Source organism: Platalea leucorodia (assembly GCF_965183815.1).
Source record: "Platalea leucorodia genome assembly, chromosome: 5".
Lineage (NCBI taxonomy): Eukaryota > Metazoa > Chordata > Aves > Pelecaniformes > Threskiornithidae > Platalea > Platalea leucorodia.
Window position 1 is genome coordinate 74467865 of NC_138827.1, and position 14579 is coordinate 74482443.

General features: G+C 37.0%; 1 protein-coding gene across 1 annotated transcript in view; it reads right to left on the minus strand.

Annotated features, from left to right (window-relative positions):
• The window catches only part of NBEAL1 (neurobeachin like 1), an 86825-nt gene that overhangs the window by 48655 nt on the left and 23591 nt on the right, over nt 1–14579 (minus strand). Inside the window, exons 4-10 of the mRNA XM_082311455.1 lie at nt 11985–12146; nt 10492–10573; nt 10159–10286; nt 8700–8782; nt 6289–6374; nt 4412–4718; nt 3334–3440 (exon numbers count right to left, since the gene is read on the minus strand). Of these exons, the coding sequence (XP_082167581.1) occupies nt 3334–3440; nt 4412–4718; nt 6289–6374; nt 8700–8782; nt 10159–10286; nt 10492–10573; nt 11985–12146 (955 nt within the window). The remainder of the gene's footprint in view (nt 1–3333; nt 3441–4411; nt 4719–6288; nt 6375–8699; nt 8783–10158; nt 10287–10491; nt 10574–11984; nt 12147–14579) is intronic.

Below are 14579 nucleotides of genomic sequence, written 5' to 3' on the forward strand. Positions count from 1 at the left end.
ATCACTTCTCCCCCCTCCCCCCAAGATTAAATGAAAATATATAATCGCTGGGACAAGGAAACAGATCTATCTGGAATTTATACTGGTCACTGGCTTAGCAACTGTGATTTCATTTACAATATGCAACATGACAGGAGGTTCTCAAAAATTTATTTGTAGGAAATAAAGACAACAGTGGGGCACTAGCAAAGAACTGGATACAGGTGTTTCACCATTTTCCACTTATCTTTCAGGCTAGGTGAAGGCTGGAGATATCTAGACAGAATATTTTAATTTTCAAACAGCAACAGCAGCAGAATTTTTGGGGCACATAGTCTTTAGGATAGAAAGAAGGGTAAAATATCTCTGCCATCATCCTAAGAATCAGACAGGTTGTAAATAGCTTTAAATCAAACAGACACCTATACTGCATCTTCAACTAAGAAACTGCCCTGTGTAGAGTAGCTAGATTCCTAGTCAGTTCCTGAATTTGCAAGTTTAAAGCTCACCTAGACATCTTTATAAGCAATTGCCATCACTTTGTGTGCAAAGTTTAGCTGTAATCTAATCAGGACTAAAATTTATCTTCTTATGTTTTTAGATTCTATTGAGATGTTAAAAAATCCCTGACCAAAATGTTTTACAAGTCCCTTAAAAAAAAAAAAAGAAAAAAAGAAAAAAAAAGGAACAACACTTTTCTTTAGTGGGCAAAAACTAAGCATTTGTCATTTTTTTTTCCCCCCCATACATTTTGTTCCATTATCTGCTAGGTAGTCTCTCTGAAGAGGAATAACCTGAGAAATCAAATTCCATAAATTAGGGCAAACAGAAGGACAACACTCAAGGTATTACTTTGACTTACATAGATGTGAAAGCACATAGTTAGCAACACAAGTAATTTTGAAAGGTACGTCACAGTCAAGAGCACTTAACACCGCAGAATAACTACAATATGCCTCAGAGGGTTATAATGTTAACAAGTGGAAATAAGAACATTAAACAGAAGCAAGTGCACACATGCAAAAAAACCAACCATCAAGTTTTTCATATGGGTTACTTCAATTCTGATAATATATGTAAAATGGAAAAATAGATTTTTATTATAATGTCCATATGGTTTTAATTCTTCTATTTAAAAGCTGTTCGGGAAATAATATTTTTTTGTAACCAGGCATACTGCTAGAGGTCATTGTGCTTTGCTCCAAGTCTGACCTTTAAGAGAATTTAAGAGATGAGAAAAGACTCAGGACCAACAAAGTAGCTTGTTAAATGACTCTCCGTATAGAATAAGCACCTCCTGATACCTCTGAAGTACAGTCCCTCTTTTTGGATGTCACAGGCAAAAAGCAACATTCAGATCCTCAAAACTTAACCAAGCAGTTTTGAAAAGCTTTTGCGCAGATCTCTAACCTTGGAGCATAGTTAAGGGAAGACAGTTTACCCATAAGCCTTAAAACCAGCAAATATGGAAAAAAAATTAAATTTTAGAAGATTGTTGAACTGCAAATGACTAGGAAATATGACTAGAAGTATGGCCTTGAATACCCCAAGTTCTTTGGGATATCTATAGCAGGAATAGTTGTATGGGTTTTCTTTACCCCTCCTTTCCACAGAAATTTCTTGCACTTCAAGTTTGCTGAAGATCCAACAGCTTCCTGAGTTTCAGTACGTGTATGGACTCTCCTGCTATCTGCAGAACTGCACTTTACACAGCTTGCTGGTGAATCCAGTAGCAAGATTTTCATAGGTAAAGAAAAAAGATCCAGAAATAAGGTCTTCACCCCCAGCTAATAAGGAGAAATCCTAATTCCACAACTAAATTTATCTTTGCTATTTGGTTTTGAAAAAAGAACAGAGATACAGTATATTGGAAAATACAGATACAACACCTTCCCAGCCTCCACTCTTTCCCCAGTTTTCATCCTTGGGGGTATTTTGACTGTGAAGGGTTAAAAAAAAAAAAAAACAAAACCAAAAAAAAACAAAAAAAAAACCAAAAAAAACCCCACCACCATGTAGCAAACTGGCAGCACTGATATACAATCAATCACAGTAATATGTGAGACTGTATCATAGGAAAAACCCCTCAAAAGAGAGTAGCTTATGACATACATACAGGCAGAATAAAAATAAAAGGAGCAAGCTGCAAAAATAGAGTAGCTGTTCCCACTGTCTTAAATTCCACCACTTGTTTATATGAGAGCAGAAACATAGCTAGAATCTCCATGAACAGGTAAACATCACACTGCTTGATGATTTAAGAAGAAACTAAAAAAACAAATTTGTTATAGAGTACAAGGTCAGTACAAAAATAGGCACAGATTCCCAAACAGAGGAGGAGAATGGAAAGGTCAAACAATGTATTTTCAGGAGGAGATAAAAAAACTACAAATGCTATTCAAAACACTTCAAGTCAGTTGGTGTTGTGCCACTGATTATAGCTACAGTTAAGACATAATTCAAACACATTGATTTTTAATATATCACTGCACTGAAATATGTTCTAACCGAAAAATCTAAATGGATTTGAATCAAATTGCATACCGTAGCTAGCATTAAATTATCTAGCATTAGAAGAGCTCAAAATAGCTACGTCACCAACATATCACAAAAAGAGAAATAAAATATTCCAGAGTTACATCGTATCTATGTTCTTTTGCACAGAGCAAAATGAAATCTACAAAGCAATCAGTGGAAGACACTAGCTTGCAAATTATGAACATCTGGGATTGAGATGAAAACACATCTATGTAAACACTAAATCCTATGTAGAAGGAGAAGAACATTCAAAGAACATTTGTAACAGCTTGAGCTCATGTTTTATGTCAGCTACACAAGACTCAAATATTTTGAAACACTTACAAAGGCACACCAGCAAGGTTTTTTTTAAACGGAAAAATATGCCTCTGAAATTAGAATTCCGATCTCCATCTGGCAGCAGTTTTAAGTGACTTCCTAGCAATCCAGCGACAGAATATTAAAAAAAACCAAACCAAAACAAATCAAAAAGGGGTGGGGGAATAGATTCCAATAACAACCTTAACAGATTTTTAAAGACTAAGCAGGGTCTGTAAGGTATTTTGCTCAGGACTCAAAATAAGCATTCATTGCTTTAACCACAAGACAGACAAGAAATTCCTCTACTTCATTAGGAATAAAAGAAGATTTTAGAGCAATTTGGATCTTTCAGATCTTTCATGGCATTAGTGGCTCTAACCGATCCAAAGTTTTACTTCCAGTATGTAGACACTATAAAATTGTATCTAATTCAGAAGGAGATATAAAGGTAATTAATATACCTGAAATATTACAAGACAGGTTTTGTTAAAATTATGCTGATAAGGGAAAATTTACCTTGCAGTTCTGCAACAGTCGAATGAGATGCTCAAAGCAGTTACTGTTAAGGAAAATTGCCTGCAGCACAGGCCTATCTGTGCAGTCTAACATGGCTGTGATGGTATCTATAAAATTAAAACAGAACTGGCATCAAAGACAAAACACTTCCCAAATCCATCAAGCATTTTTTCTGCACATTACATAATAAACATAGGGAAAAAATTACACAACAAACTATATGCTGTGAGTTCATAGACCAAAAATGATGGGCATGTTAAGCACAGAGCACTAGGCCTACAGCTAAACATTTTGATGCTGTAAAAATTATCATGTAACCTACTATATCTGGAGAAAAATTCAGCTACCAAGTATCTTTGATTGCTTTGGGACTCTGTTTAAAGTCATTGCCATTTGTGAGTACATAAGCAGCATGCCTTTTATTTAAAGCACACAAACACTTGCTTCCTCATCAAGCAATTACTCTGCATTCTACAGCAGCCTTATACTGTAAGCATTCTTCATAGTCTCAGTACTATTCCTCAGTTTTCTTGAAAGTTTGGGAAAAGAAGTACCTTTATTTATATTTCCCATTCCGAAAAACAAAGTGGAAAAAACTCCAAATCCTGAATTCTTATCCAATGACTTAAACCCAACTATTTGAGACCATCACCTTTGGCCAAGGTTTACAATAATATAATTTGAAAAGCAAACTATCACAAAACAGCCACCACACGGGTATTTGATTACAGACTCATCTTATTTTGCAATTATTAAGGTGCTGATGAGTGTCAGCTGTTGCCTAGCAAAATGGGCTTTTTTTTTAATGGAGACTGGCAGTCTGTGAACCTTGACACTCTGGTTAAATGGTAGCAATCTGATATGGTTTCTTCTGGGTTTTTTTTGTAGTGAATGATTAAACAGGAATACATCTAAAGTAATGTCAATGAAAAAATGTTTTGAAATTTTTAAATTGCTTAGCCAAGTGAACATTTTTTTGGTAGAACATTCAGTTATATCACTATCATGGTTCAATCAGCACTTGCTTCAGAGTTGTTATCAAGAGATATTTAAAGGAACTGCACAACTGGGTACTCACTCAGCATTTGAATCTGTAGTGCTATGAACCTGCTCTCCCACTGCCTGCATCGCCTTGGATTCGGTAAAGCTGAATGGTCTGAATTAAGCAACTTGAAATAGTTCTCCAGTATTGTACTCGTCTCCACTTGCCGCTGGTCAGAACTGCTGGTTAGAAGGATATGTACAACTTCTGTCAGGCACTTCAGAGTCAGCTCTGCCTTCCTGCTCACTTCCTCAGGGTTCCCATCATCCCAGTTGTCACAGTCTGCTAAAACACGCATCAAGACTTCCATTGTGGCAGGAGATACTGCTTGAAGAGCATTTCTCTGAAACCCATGGGGGAAAAAAGTGATTAAGGAAAAAAATAATAAAAAATAAATAAATAAAATCAAACCTCTTCAAACCAGCAGTTTCTGAGTTACCTGAATCATGCAACATGCATTATGTGTGTTAATGCCCTCTAATTGTTAAATATGAAACATTCTACTAGGATTATATTGATGGCTACAGATGAAATGCATCCCATCTTGTTCACGTAACTAGGCTTTCTTTTTCAAAGAGAATGCTTATAGGGAAAAGGAAATATAATTTAAATGCATGTTATAAAATTCTTATAAGGTAGCCTTGATAAACTGGTAATACTAGGTAAACCTTCACTTGAATTTTCATTTTAGATCATGAGATTCATGACACTTTAAAATTTTTGAAAAGAACATAATAATTAACAAACATTTGTCTGGGCCCTGAGTGCGTTTCCCTCCCCTCTCTTCCTGGGGGTCTGACTGCATAGGCTCAGGGCCACCTTAAAGCTGGGGCAGGAGCCCAGCCTCATAGAGAGCTTTTGAGAAGCGCTGTCAAGGACTCCCTGCCTTCTCTAGGGAGCTGCATTCAAGCTGTGGCTCTCAACCTTTTATCTGCCTGAGCTACACTGCAGCCATGCCCATGCCTGGCCATGTACTTCTTGAACCTGACCCACAGACTTGACTACCCAGCTTGACCTTAGACCTGCCTCAACGCTATGGATGGGTCTGGCAACCACTGGACTCTTGACTGACCTCTAGTTACCATCACTAGACCAAATCCCCACCCTGATGTGCTGACCAGACTTCCTGTCTTGATCTCAGGCTTCATCACTATAGACTTGTCTAGTGATCTGGGCTGGCTGACCCTGGCTACTACCACCAGACCTGCCCTTATCACCTTGTTCAGGTATAGTGAGACTGCACCCTTTGCCAGTGAGGTTAACTGCCTCTGCCTGCCTGGTCATCATGCTCAGTCTCAGCTTGCCTTCCCTGGTGGAGCAGTGCCTGGCTTTGCTGCTCCCTGACAACATTTAAAAATGCTCCCTTCTCCTGGATCATGAGAAGTGACATCTGCTTGTGACCAGACTAAGTAGCACATTACAGACGTCAGCCAAGAGAGTGGATGTTGGCTTTGCTGATGATGAACAGCTGCTTTTCTTCATATTCTTTCAAAGATTTTAAACAGCTTCCAAGGTATAAAGGCCCTGTGCTTACTGAAACAGCTCACTTCCAACATTGGGAAGTAAGCTAGATGAATTTCATGTGTTGATACAAAATTTACATCTTTTCAGGTGGAAACTCCTAATCTAGTTACCCACATATTTTTTTTATGATATGAAAATATTACAGTAAGTTCATATGAATGTGTACTTACTGTAGACAGCAAATTTCTACTGTTTTTGAAAGTAGGACCTAGCTTTTAACATTTAGATACTATTGCACAGAATGACCCCAAACTTTGTAAGACAAACAAATAATACATACTCAATAATAAATTCTTCTCATTTATGGGTTATGGGGTATTTATAAGCCTTAAACAATGAACAGGCCTTTGGAGGCTTCAGCAACTGAAGAGGATTTAGAACATCCTTACCTGACCACCAGCCACAATAGCTCCAAAGAGATGTAGCAGGCAACATTTTAGGCTTTCCTTGAGATGTTCACTTTCTTGAAAGCATTCTGATTGGAGTAAATAAAAAGGAGAAGGATTCCTTACTTTGGTCATATAAATTATACAAAAGGTTTTTGTCTCAAAAAAACCCACCAACAAACGAAATAATAAAAAAGAGCTCCTCTACTCCCTGTCATCATGCAAATTTTTTTTTAAATTTCAACTAGATCATCTCCACCTTCTTTTACATAAATCTGACACAAACACATCAATTCCAGCGTTATCAAAGTAACACGACAAGACCACATTTATCAGAAATTCACAGGGCTAGACCTTCAGCTTGCATAAAACTTTTCAAGCAGGCTGACAGAACTATAGACATGACAACTGTTGATCTGATCCATCATGTAAAATTAGCCCATTTTGTCCATACTAATGAGAAATAGAAGCACATGCTAACTTGCAAGCAGTTAGCAAGCATGACAAAGGTTAGAGCAATTTTGGCACAGAAAGTCTAATGCCATATGCAATGCAGGTAGCTCAGAAAAACAATCCCTGAGATTGCTCTCTTTAAGCCAAACTTCCCAGGGAAGCCTGTGCAGGTCTGTAACCTTTCTAGCAGTAGTCTCTTTGAAGACAATTATCCTGCATCTCTTCTCATGCTATATCTGATATAAACTAGCTACACACAGCCTCAGGAACTCTTCTTAGCAATAAATATAACCTGAATACTGTTGCTATAGCAGTAACGCTAGACTCAAAGTAGCTGCAACAAACTACAAAGGATTACTTTATTTGGGATTAACCATCGTAAAACTTCCAATAACTTTATGAGATAGAACTGATAGTGACTTGGGTTTGTCAAAACTAAGATTTTAAACAATAGAAACTGAAAATGTAAGAATTTTATATTAATTAAAATAATAATATAACCTTTAAGACAATTACCAATTATTGACAAGTAAGATTTCTGACTATATACTGAATGAATAAGCCTGTTTTAAAAGAAAATTGCACAGCTATTTTTAAAATATGGTCTTCAAAGGAAACAAAGCTTAGATGATCACACTGTTAGTCCACTAGTCCCACCACTCCCTTGACTTACAGCCTCTGAATCTTTTGGGGAACCTCAGACAAATTCAAAAGAGCAGTACCTAGCAGATTGTGAATAAATCATTAGGTTGCGCAGACCAAAAAAGCCTCAAATTAGTGCTGCCATGGCAGAATGTCTAAAGCACATGCTCAGCAATTTCTTGTTCTGTCTTTCCTGCCAGCTGGCCAACCAGCAGATGAGCATCTGCCAGCTTATTAGTACACTTGCAGCTCTGTTACAGTGTATAATATTTAAGGGATTTAGAAGGAACCAGAGTGCAACACACTTAAAGGGAAGGAGAGAACCTGCAGATGACATTCCTCAGTAGGAGCCTTTAGAGTGGGTTTCGAGTGCTCTGGCACAAAGATAATGGCATTTTACTGGCATCATCTCATTGGTCTTTTTGGCAACCATCCTATTTTATGTACACAGAGAGGGAATCTCAAGGAACAGGAGGATTATGTGAGTCAAACCTAGAGGAACCAAATTCATAAATGCTACCACTCTAGGAAGAGAACCTTCCTTTTTTATTTTCAATTACAGCTGAGTTAACAGACAGCTGCATAAAGCACTGATTTCACTCATAACCCCACCCCTCCAGCATATTCCTGCTGCTTCAATTCTATTGGCACTAGCTGCTTGAATTCTGTTGGCAGTAGCACTTTGGTGTGCTAAACTGGCAAACTAGCTGCGCATCCCACCTTCCCAAGATTTAAGTACAGAACATGGTCACATAAGCCCTCCTTTTCCACACAGCCAATCTGGAATGGTAAGAACACATGACCTCCAAAGCAGCCATCATGATATTTAATGACTTAACCAGAGACAAAACAGAGCAATTTCCCAAACTGCAGTCCAAGGAGTATTTGCTAGTTGGATGGCACAGCGTTTCCTTCTTTCTAACTGTTCAATCATATTAAGAGACAAAAACACATGAACACTTTCCTAAGATTATTTTTCCATGCGAGTTATCATTACAGTTGCTACAGGGATCTTACGTGCAATCACTATATGTACTCTAATAAATGGGAAAGTTGACAATTCACAGAAACAACCCTATTAAACCACGTTAGGCACTGAAAGAAAGTCTGGAAAAAAAACAGGGTTTCAAAGATGAGTAAGAATGACAAGATGATGATGCTCAGAGCAAAAAACAAGCAAACAAAGCAATCTACTTCATTCAGCCTCAGAAAGCACATAATGGGCTTTTACATTTATCAGGCATTCTTAGGGGAAAGGAACTTGGAATCACTAAATTCACTCCTCCAAAGATTTTTTTAATGATGTTGATAATACTTACGGTAAAAGAAAGGGACAAACTCAACAGTGAGGGAAGCTGGTTTATACTTCTGTCTGCTCTTTTCAACTGTACTAAGGAAACGCCTGCAATTACATTAAAAAAGATACACCAAAGAAATTAGATATGATACCTTTTTTTATGACTTACTTATTAATTTATGACTTCATAATAGAAAACTGCCAAAAATCAGGAGTTATCTTTTGCCTACAGGATCAAAAAAAAGTAAAGTAGTATTTCATCCTGAAAAAATTAATCACAGCTAATCCCATATTTACTGTTCTGCTCCTAGAAATACCTTAACTTTTTACAATATGGTTTAGTTTTAAAAAACAAAAAAGGCCAGGCATCTGTTATTGAGTCATTGCTTATTGTAACCAAGCCACCAGCTAGACTGCCAAATTTCTTAACCATGCAATTTGAACTGGGCGCAAAACATTATTGTGGGTTCATGGGGGGGAGCACACCATCAAATTAAAGGGATATAATTCTACTGATACACTTAGAAACTTCTTTTCAAAGACGCAACATATCTATACTGTGATCTTCACTAACTTCTTTTGCCCTAATTCAACCAGGTCTGCCTACCCCATTCCTTTTGGCTTCCTTGTTCCACCAGTTTAGAAAAATGGGCCAGTTTTTGAAAGAAGAAAGCAATGGAAGGACCTTCATGTTGGTCAGTTACAACCAAACACCTTTTAGTATATCCTCAAATTTAATTTTGTTTTAACTTCTAGACTGCCAGTAAATACATTATAATTTTAAAAAGGTATTTAAATCATATCCAGTTTCAGAAAGCATAACACTTTTCTGTGGTGTGATTATACTGATTCATTGCCGAATTCTGCACCTTCATTGGTTGTAAACTGACTGACTTTCAGTGCTTATACTCTACCTAAGATACCATGAGATGTGCTGGCATTACCTACACTAAATCTGAAAACAGCTTAGCAGTATGCTGGCAGGCCATATGTGAGAACTGGAGTCAATTCATGCTCTGTTCTAGAAATGGGGAATTCTCATGTTGCACAGAAATAGAAGAAGTTGTGATCCCTACATGCTCCTTAAAACTTTGTGCACAATGATTCAAGCTGTTATTGAGAACTCAGCTTTCCACTAAATGGAACAGGATATACTAGTACTCTGACAACTTTGGTGGCAATGAAGTTCAGCGTCAAGCACCGCCTGCTTCATGATGTTAATTTTGGTAGAAAAACTACTTCATTAATGCTATTCTAAAGAGTGTATCTTCAGGGAAAAAAGACCTAAAACACAGTATCAAGTGCTCAAGGCTATCAATTTTAACAGTTGTAAAATGCAACAGCAGAAGAATATATATGTAACTACTTTTTCTTTTAGTTTGACATCAGGCAGCAGTAGTTCTGTCAGAAACTTTACATATTGTTTATCTAAAGTTATCATAAACCACAGTATTTATAATCCTGTCCTTGTCCACACATACCCTGCAATTCGCTGCCTCCAGTTTCGATATGGATCATAGAGACTTTCACAAAAAGCCAATGCATGTCTCACAAATTCTTCTATCGGTGTCTGATCTGCCACTTCTTTTTCTTTTGTTTTGCTTTTTAACTGAGGGGGGAAAAAAAAAAAAAAGGAAGCTGTGGTTAGAAGATTTCTAGAAGATGAAAATTAATCTTGATCCCCTCCAGAACAGTTCTGAGCCCACAAATTGTTCCCCACACAACACTATTATTGAAAAAGTGGATCACATAAGCAGGAGCAGGAAGTATCAGGTGGCAAAAATAAGAGATGGTAATTGTTAACAACCACATACCTGTTGAATGTATAACGTAGTCATGGTGATAACATGGTTAATGTATGAACACATCCCAATCTCCTCCACATTAGCCAAATTTCTATGAAGACAACAAAAAACCACAGAATGTACACAGTGTACCATTTGAGGCTAGTTCAAACAATGTTTGTTTTAGCATTCTGTCCATAATCATACAAAAGTATATCAGCATTTCAAAAATACTCTCCAAAAGACTACATGTACTCAAATATTTATTTCTGTCGCAGTAACAGAGCTCACAAGTTTTCTTCTAACAGGAAGGAAAAGAAAGGCCCAAGTCACTCTGCTGTAGGCGAATTCTATTTGGAATTTGGGGTTTTAGAGGTTAAGCAGATTCCCAGAACACTCTAAATAGAAAGCTCAGAAATGGCATCTGATAACAAAGACAATAAGTCCAACTTCTCCCACATTACTAGCACATACACTTTCTAAAACTTAAGCAAACATATTACCTAGAAGCATTTATTCACTTTAAATTCTCCCAAGGAAAACAAACATCTAATAAATTATTCTAGAACATAAATAAATCAACAGCAACAAAGAAACAGCATGCACATGTTAGTTCTCAGTCTTGAGGACAAGTCACAAAGATCAGATACCAAAGTAATGACGTCAGAACTTTTCAGCGATTAAATAAGTCTGACAACAGTTTGTAATTCAGAAACACATTACCACCATCTACTCAGCTTATATTTAATATTCCAGGATACTTAAACACTGCCCTACAGCCCTTTGTATTGTTTCAGGGGCAAGGAGAGCCAAAGGACTCAAAAAAAAAAACCAAAACAAAACAACAAAAAAAAACCAAAAAACCTGCTTCAAACGCTCCTCGGAAAAGGAGATTCCCTATTATATTTTATCCCCTTCCTCTCTTAATGAAGTTTACAATAGAAGACTAAAGAAATAGTGAGGAATAGATCTCTAACAACAGTTTATTCACCTACTTCAACAGAATTACAAAATAGGGCATAAGTTTCAGAAGGAAGCCAGTTGTATTAATAATAATGTAATTATTAATAAGTGTGAGATGTAAGTTTCCTAAGTTGTTTATGGGATTATAAGCATGTTAAGAATGTGAAACAGTTCTTCCTGTACAATCGTCTTTAAAGTTATTTCATACGCTGCACTTGTTGGAGTGTGCCTTTCCTTTTAGAAGTATTTCTTACACCAGGTACACTGTATCTTGAATTCCCATAGATATATCTTATGTAATTACAAGGAATTTAGTGTTTAATCCCCTTCTATTCCATTTCTCACGGCAAATATTATTGCTAAGATGACTGCATCGCTCTCCTCTCTCTTTTATTCCTTCTTCCCTTATTTTGAAGATTGTGAGAAGTGGCATTTCTCTTGTTTCTTCCGGAAAGTGTCAAATCATATTGTATGTGTCATTAGAATCTATATTTATAGGCTTCATCAAGATTTCTTGAACAAAACAATAGCCTTGCTGAGGTAACAATCAGAACAAATACCTGCAAAGGATGATAAAGAACTTCACAAGTAAAAGTGACAGAGCCTGCTGCTGCTCTTCTAGTCCATCTGACATTTTCTGGACACACTGTAGCAGCTGGAGCCTGAGGACCTGAAGAATGTTATCAGGAAGCAGCGATATTCCCGGAGGAACGTCATCCACCCTAAAGAGAAAAAACGACACACAAAATTGTTAATCATGCAAATGACATGTTACCAATCAACTTCAATGTGCTCATGTAGTGTTCCAATAAACTTCTATAAGAAAGGTTACTGAACTGATGGCTCACACTTTCTAATGAACCACAAAGAAATGCCTGGTGACAATATGCCCGCTTGAGCTTACTTCTCCCCAGCAATGAACTGCACTGAAAAAAAAAAGTGTTAAAAATTCATTAAGTGAATTCCTAAATGCTCCACCATGCAACGATCTGCCTTAATTGCCACAGAAAAATTGCGTGATCTTCAGCAGGTGAACAGGTGGCCTGGGAAATCCCTAAATAATGAAAAGGATGGCCACAATGATATGAAACATGAAAACTAAACAAAAGGTGAACATTTTCAACTTTATACTGAAGATTGAAAGGGTCCAAATAAATGAGATGCCAATTATTAAATAGTTACTGAAGCCCAGCTGGTATTCATCCACAGTGAACCTCATGTCTTTCTAACATGAATTACAAAAAGCCGTACAAAATAAGATTAAATACAAAAAGAAAGCTGTTCACAATAAGATTAAACAAAGGAAGACGTGAAAATCAGGGCCCGAATGTGCAGGAAAGGGAGCTCCCAAAAATCCACCTGACTCTTGGCACGCTGATTTTGCATGAAAAGCTGACTCATCCTTATTAGTTTCTGGATATCATTAACCCAGCAAATAGGTTATTTCTGCTATCTAATTATTTTTAGGAGACAAAAAAAAAAAAAGACTGTTGTGTTAGTGTTAAATGTAACAACTCTACCAAGGCCAGACATGGCCCTGAAGAGCATTAGGTACTCTTGCCTATTGTATTTGCTAAACTGAACATTTTTAGAAATACATCACTGAGAACCAAAAGAAGAAGAAAAAAAAAAAAAATCACAAATAAAACCAGTAGCTAAGCCAATGCTCCAGGAACAGCTATACAGAAACCCATTTCAGCACAGTACAGAAATACATAGATGGGTTAGAACATTCTCTGGGATGAAGACTGTTTATCCACTGTTGCACATGCTGAAGAGTGACTTTGGCATCAGCTGTTTACCCTGGAACATTCTCTGTGAACTCTGCACAGGAAAAGGAAGACACAAGCAAGAGCCTTACAGCTTACAAAAGCCTTCAACATGCCCAAAGCCAGAATGAAAATTACAACAAACAAAAAACTCAGCTAGCTCAAAAACTTGCTAATACAACACTTGCATACATACATCTGTGTAAGAATAAGCATCCGAAAGTGTGGAGAAATGCAATGACTGACACTAAACACTGTGATACCAATTATTTGAAGGAATTGGGGAACAATATATTGTTTAGCTTCTAAAATTGAAAAGGAAGCCTATACAGAAGGCAAAAACTGAGACCCAGTTTAATAAAACAACTAGACAGGGGTAAGTGACAGCAAACTCCCATGTCCTAGAAAACAAGTGTTACCTATATGTATACAGAGGACCAAATACTGTTCATTCCCTTGCCTCTTCACAGAGTTGTGCAATTTGCTTTTCAGATCTTGGGATTCAGAATCTCAAGGGATTCAGGAAGTTTTATGACAAATTTTATCCGGCCTAGGCTCTAAACTGATCGAGACACTAACCACAAAACTGAGAAAAGCTGCTTTTTTCCAATACAACTGCCAAGAAAGAAATTTTAATTTCTGTGATAGCGGCTTCACCCCTCAAGATGCCAGCAGACCCGTACTCTCTGGGACTATAAGCATGGTTCCTCGTAATCTGATAATTCACCATCTCTGTATTAGGAAGACCATAATTTTCGACAGCTGAAATCATATATCCAGAAGTAAATTCCCTAAAATGGCCAACAAATCTTTTTCACTAAGATCATAAAATGCTTCACAAGAAAGCAAACAGCATACCCTTCATGCCTCACATCCCAAAGAATGTTTTCTCTGCAGTAGCTGCCTGTCTGTGCTATTGCACAGCCCATGAGAATTTACTGCCTTATGCGAGACTGGCGCAAGAAATACTAATCGGGATTAGTCAAACTGAATATACTATAGACTATATAAATAAATATAATTATTTATAAACAACCAAACTTCTTTTCACCCCAGGGCAAATTACTACTGTATCACCACAAAAATCTAAAAGTTAAATCTGTGGACATGTAGTATCAATTTTTCCTGACAAGACTAGCTGTGTAAACTAAGTATTCCGAAAGGAAGAATAAAAATAAATCTCAAAAATCGTACCTTAACTGACATTCTTATTTGACTGCTGGTACCCTAGCTCAAAAATATGAGAAAGACCTTGACACATTTGGGGTTTTTTTTATTTATAATTTCCTTGCATTGCATTAACATGGTTATGCGTCTGAAAGGAAGTTAAATTAGTGTCTAAATTGTATTCACCTATTACAGCTCAAACTCACACACTGGGACTTT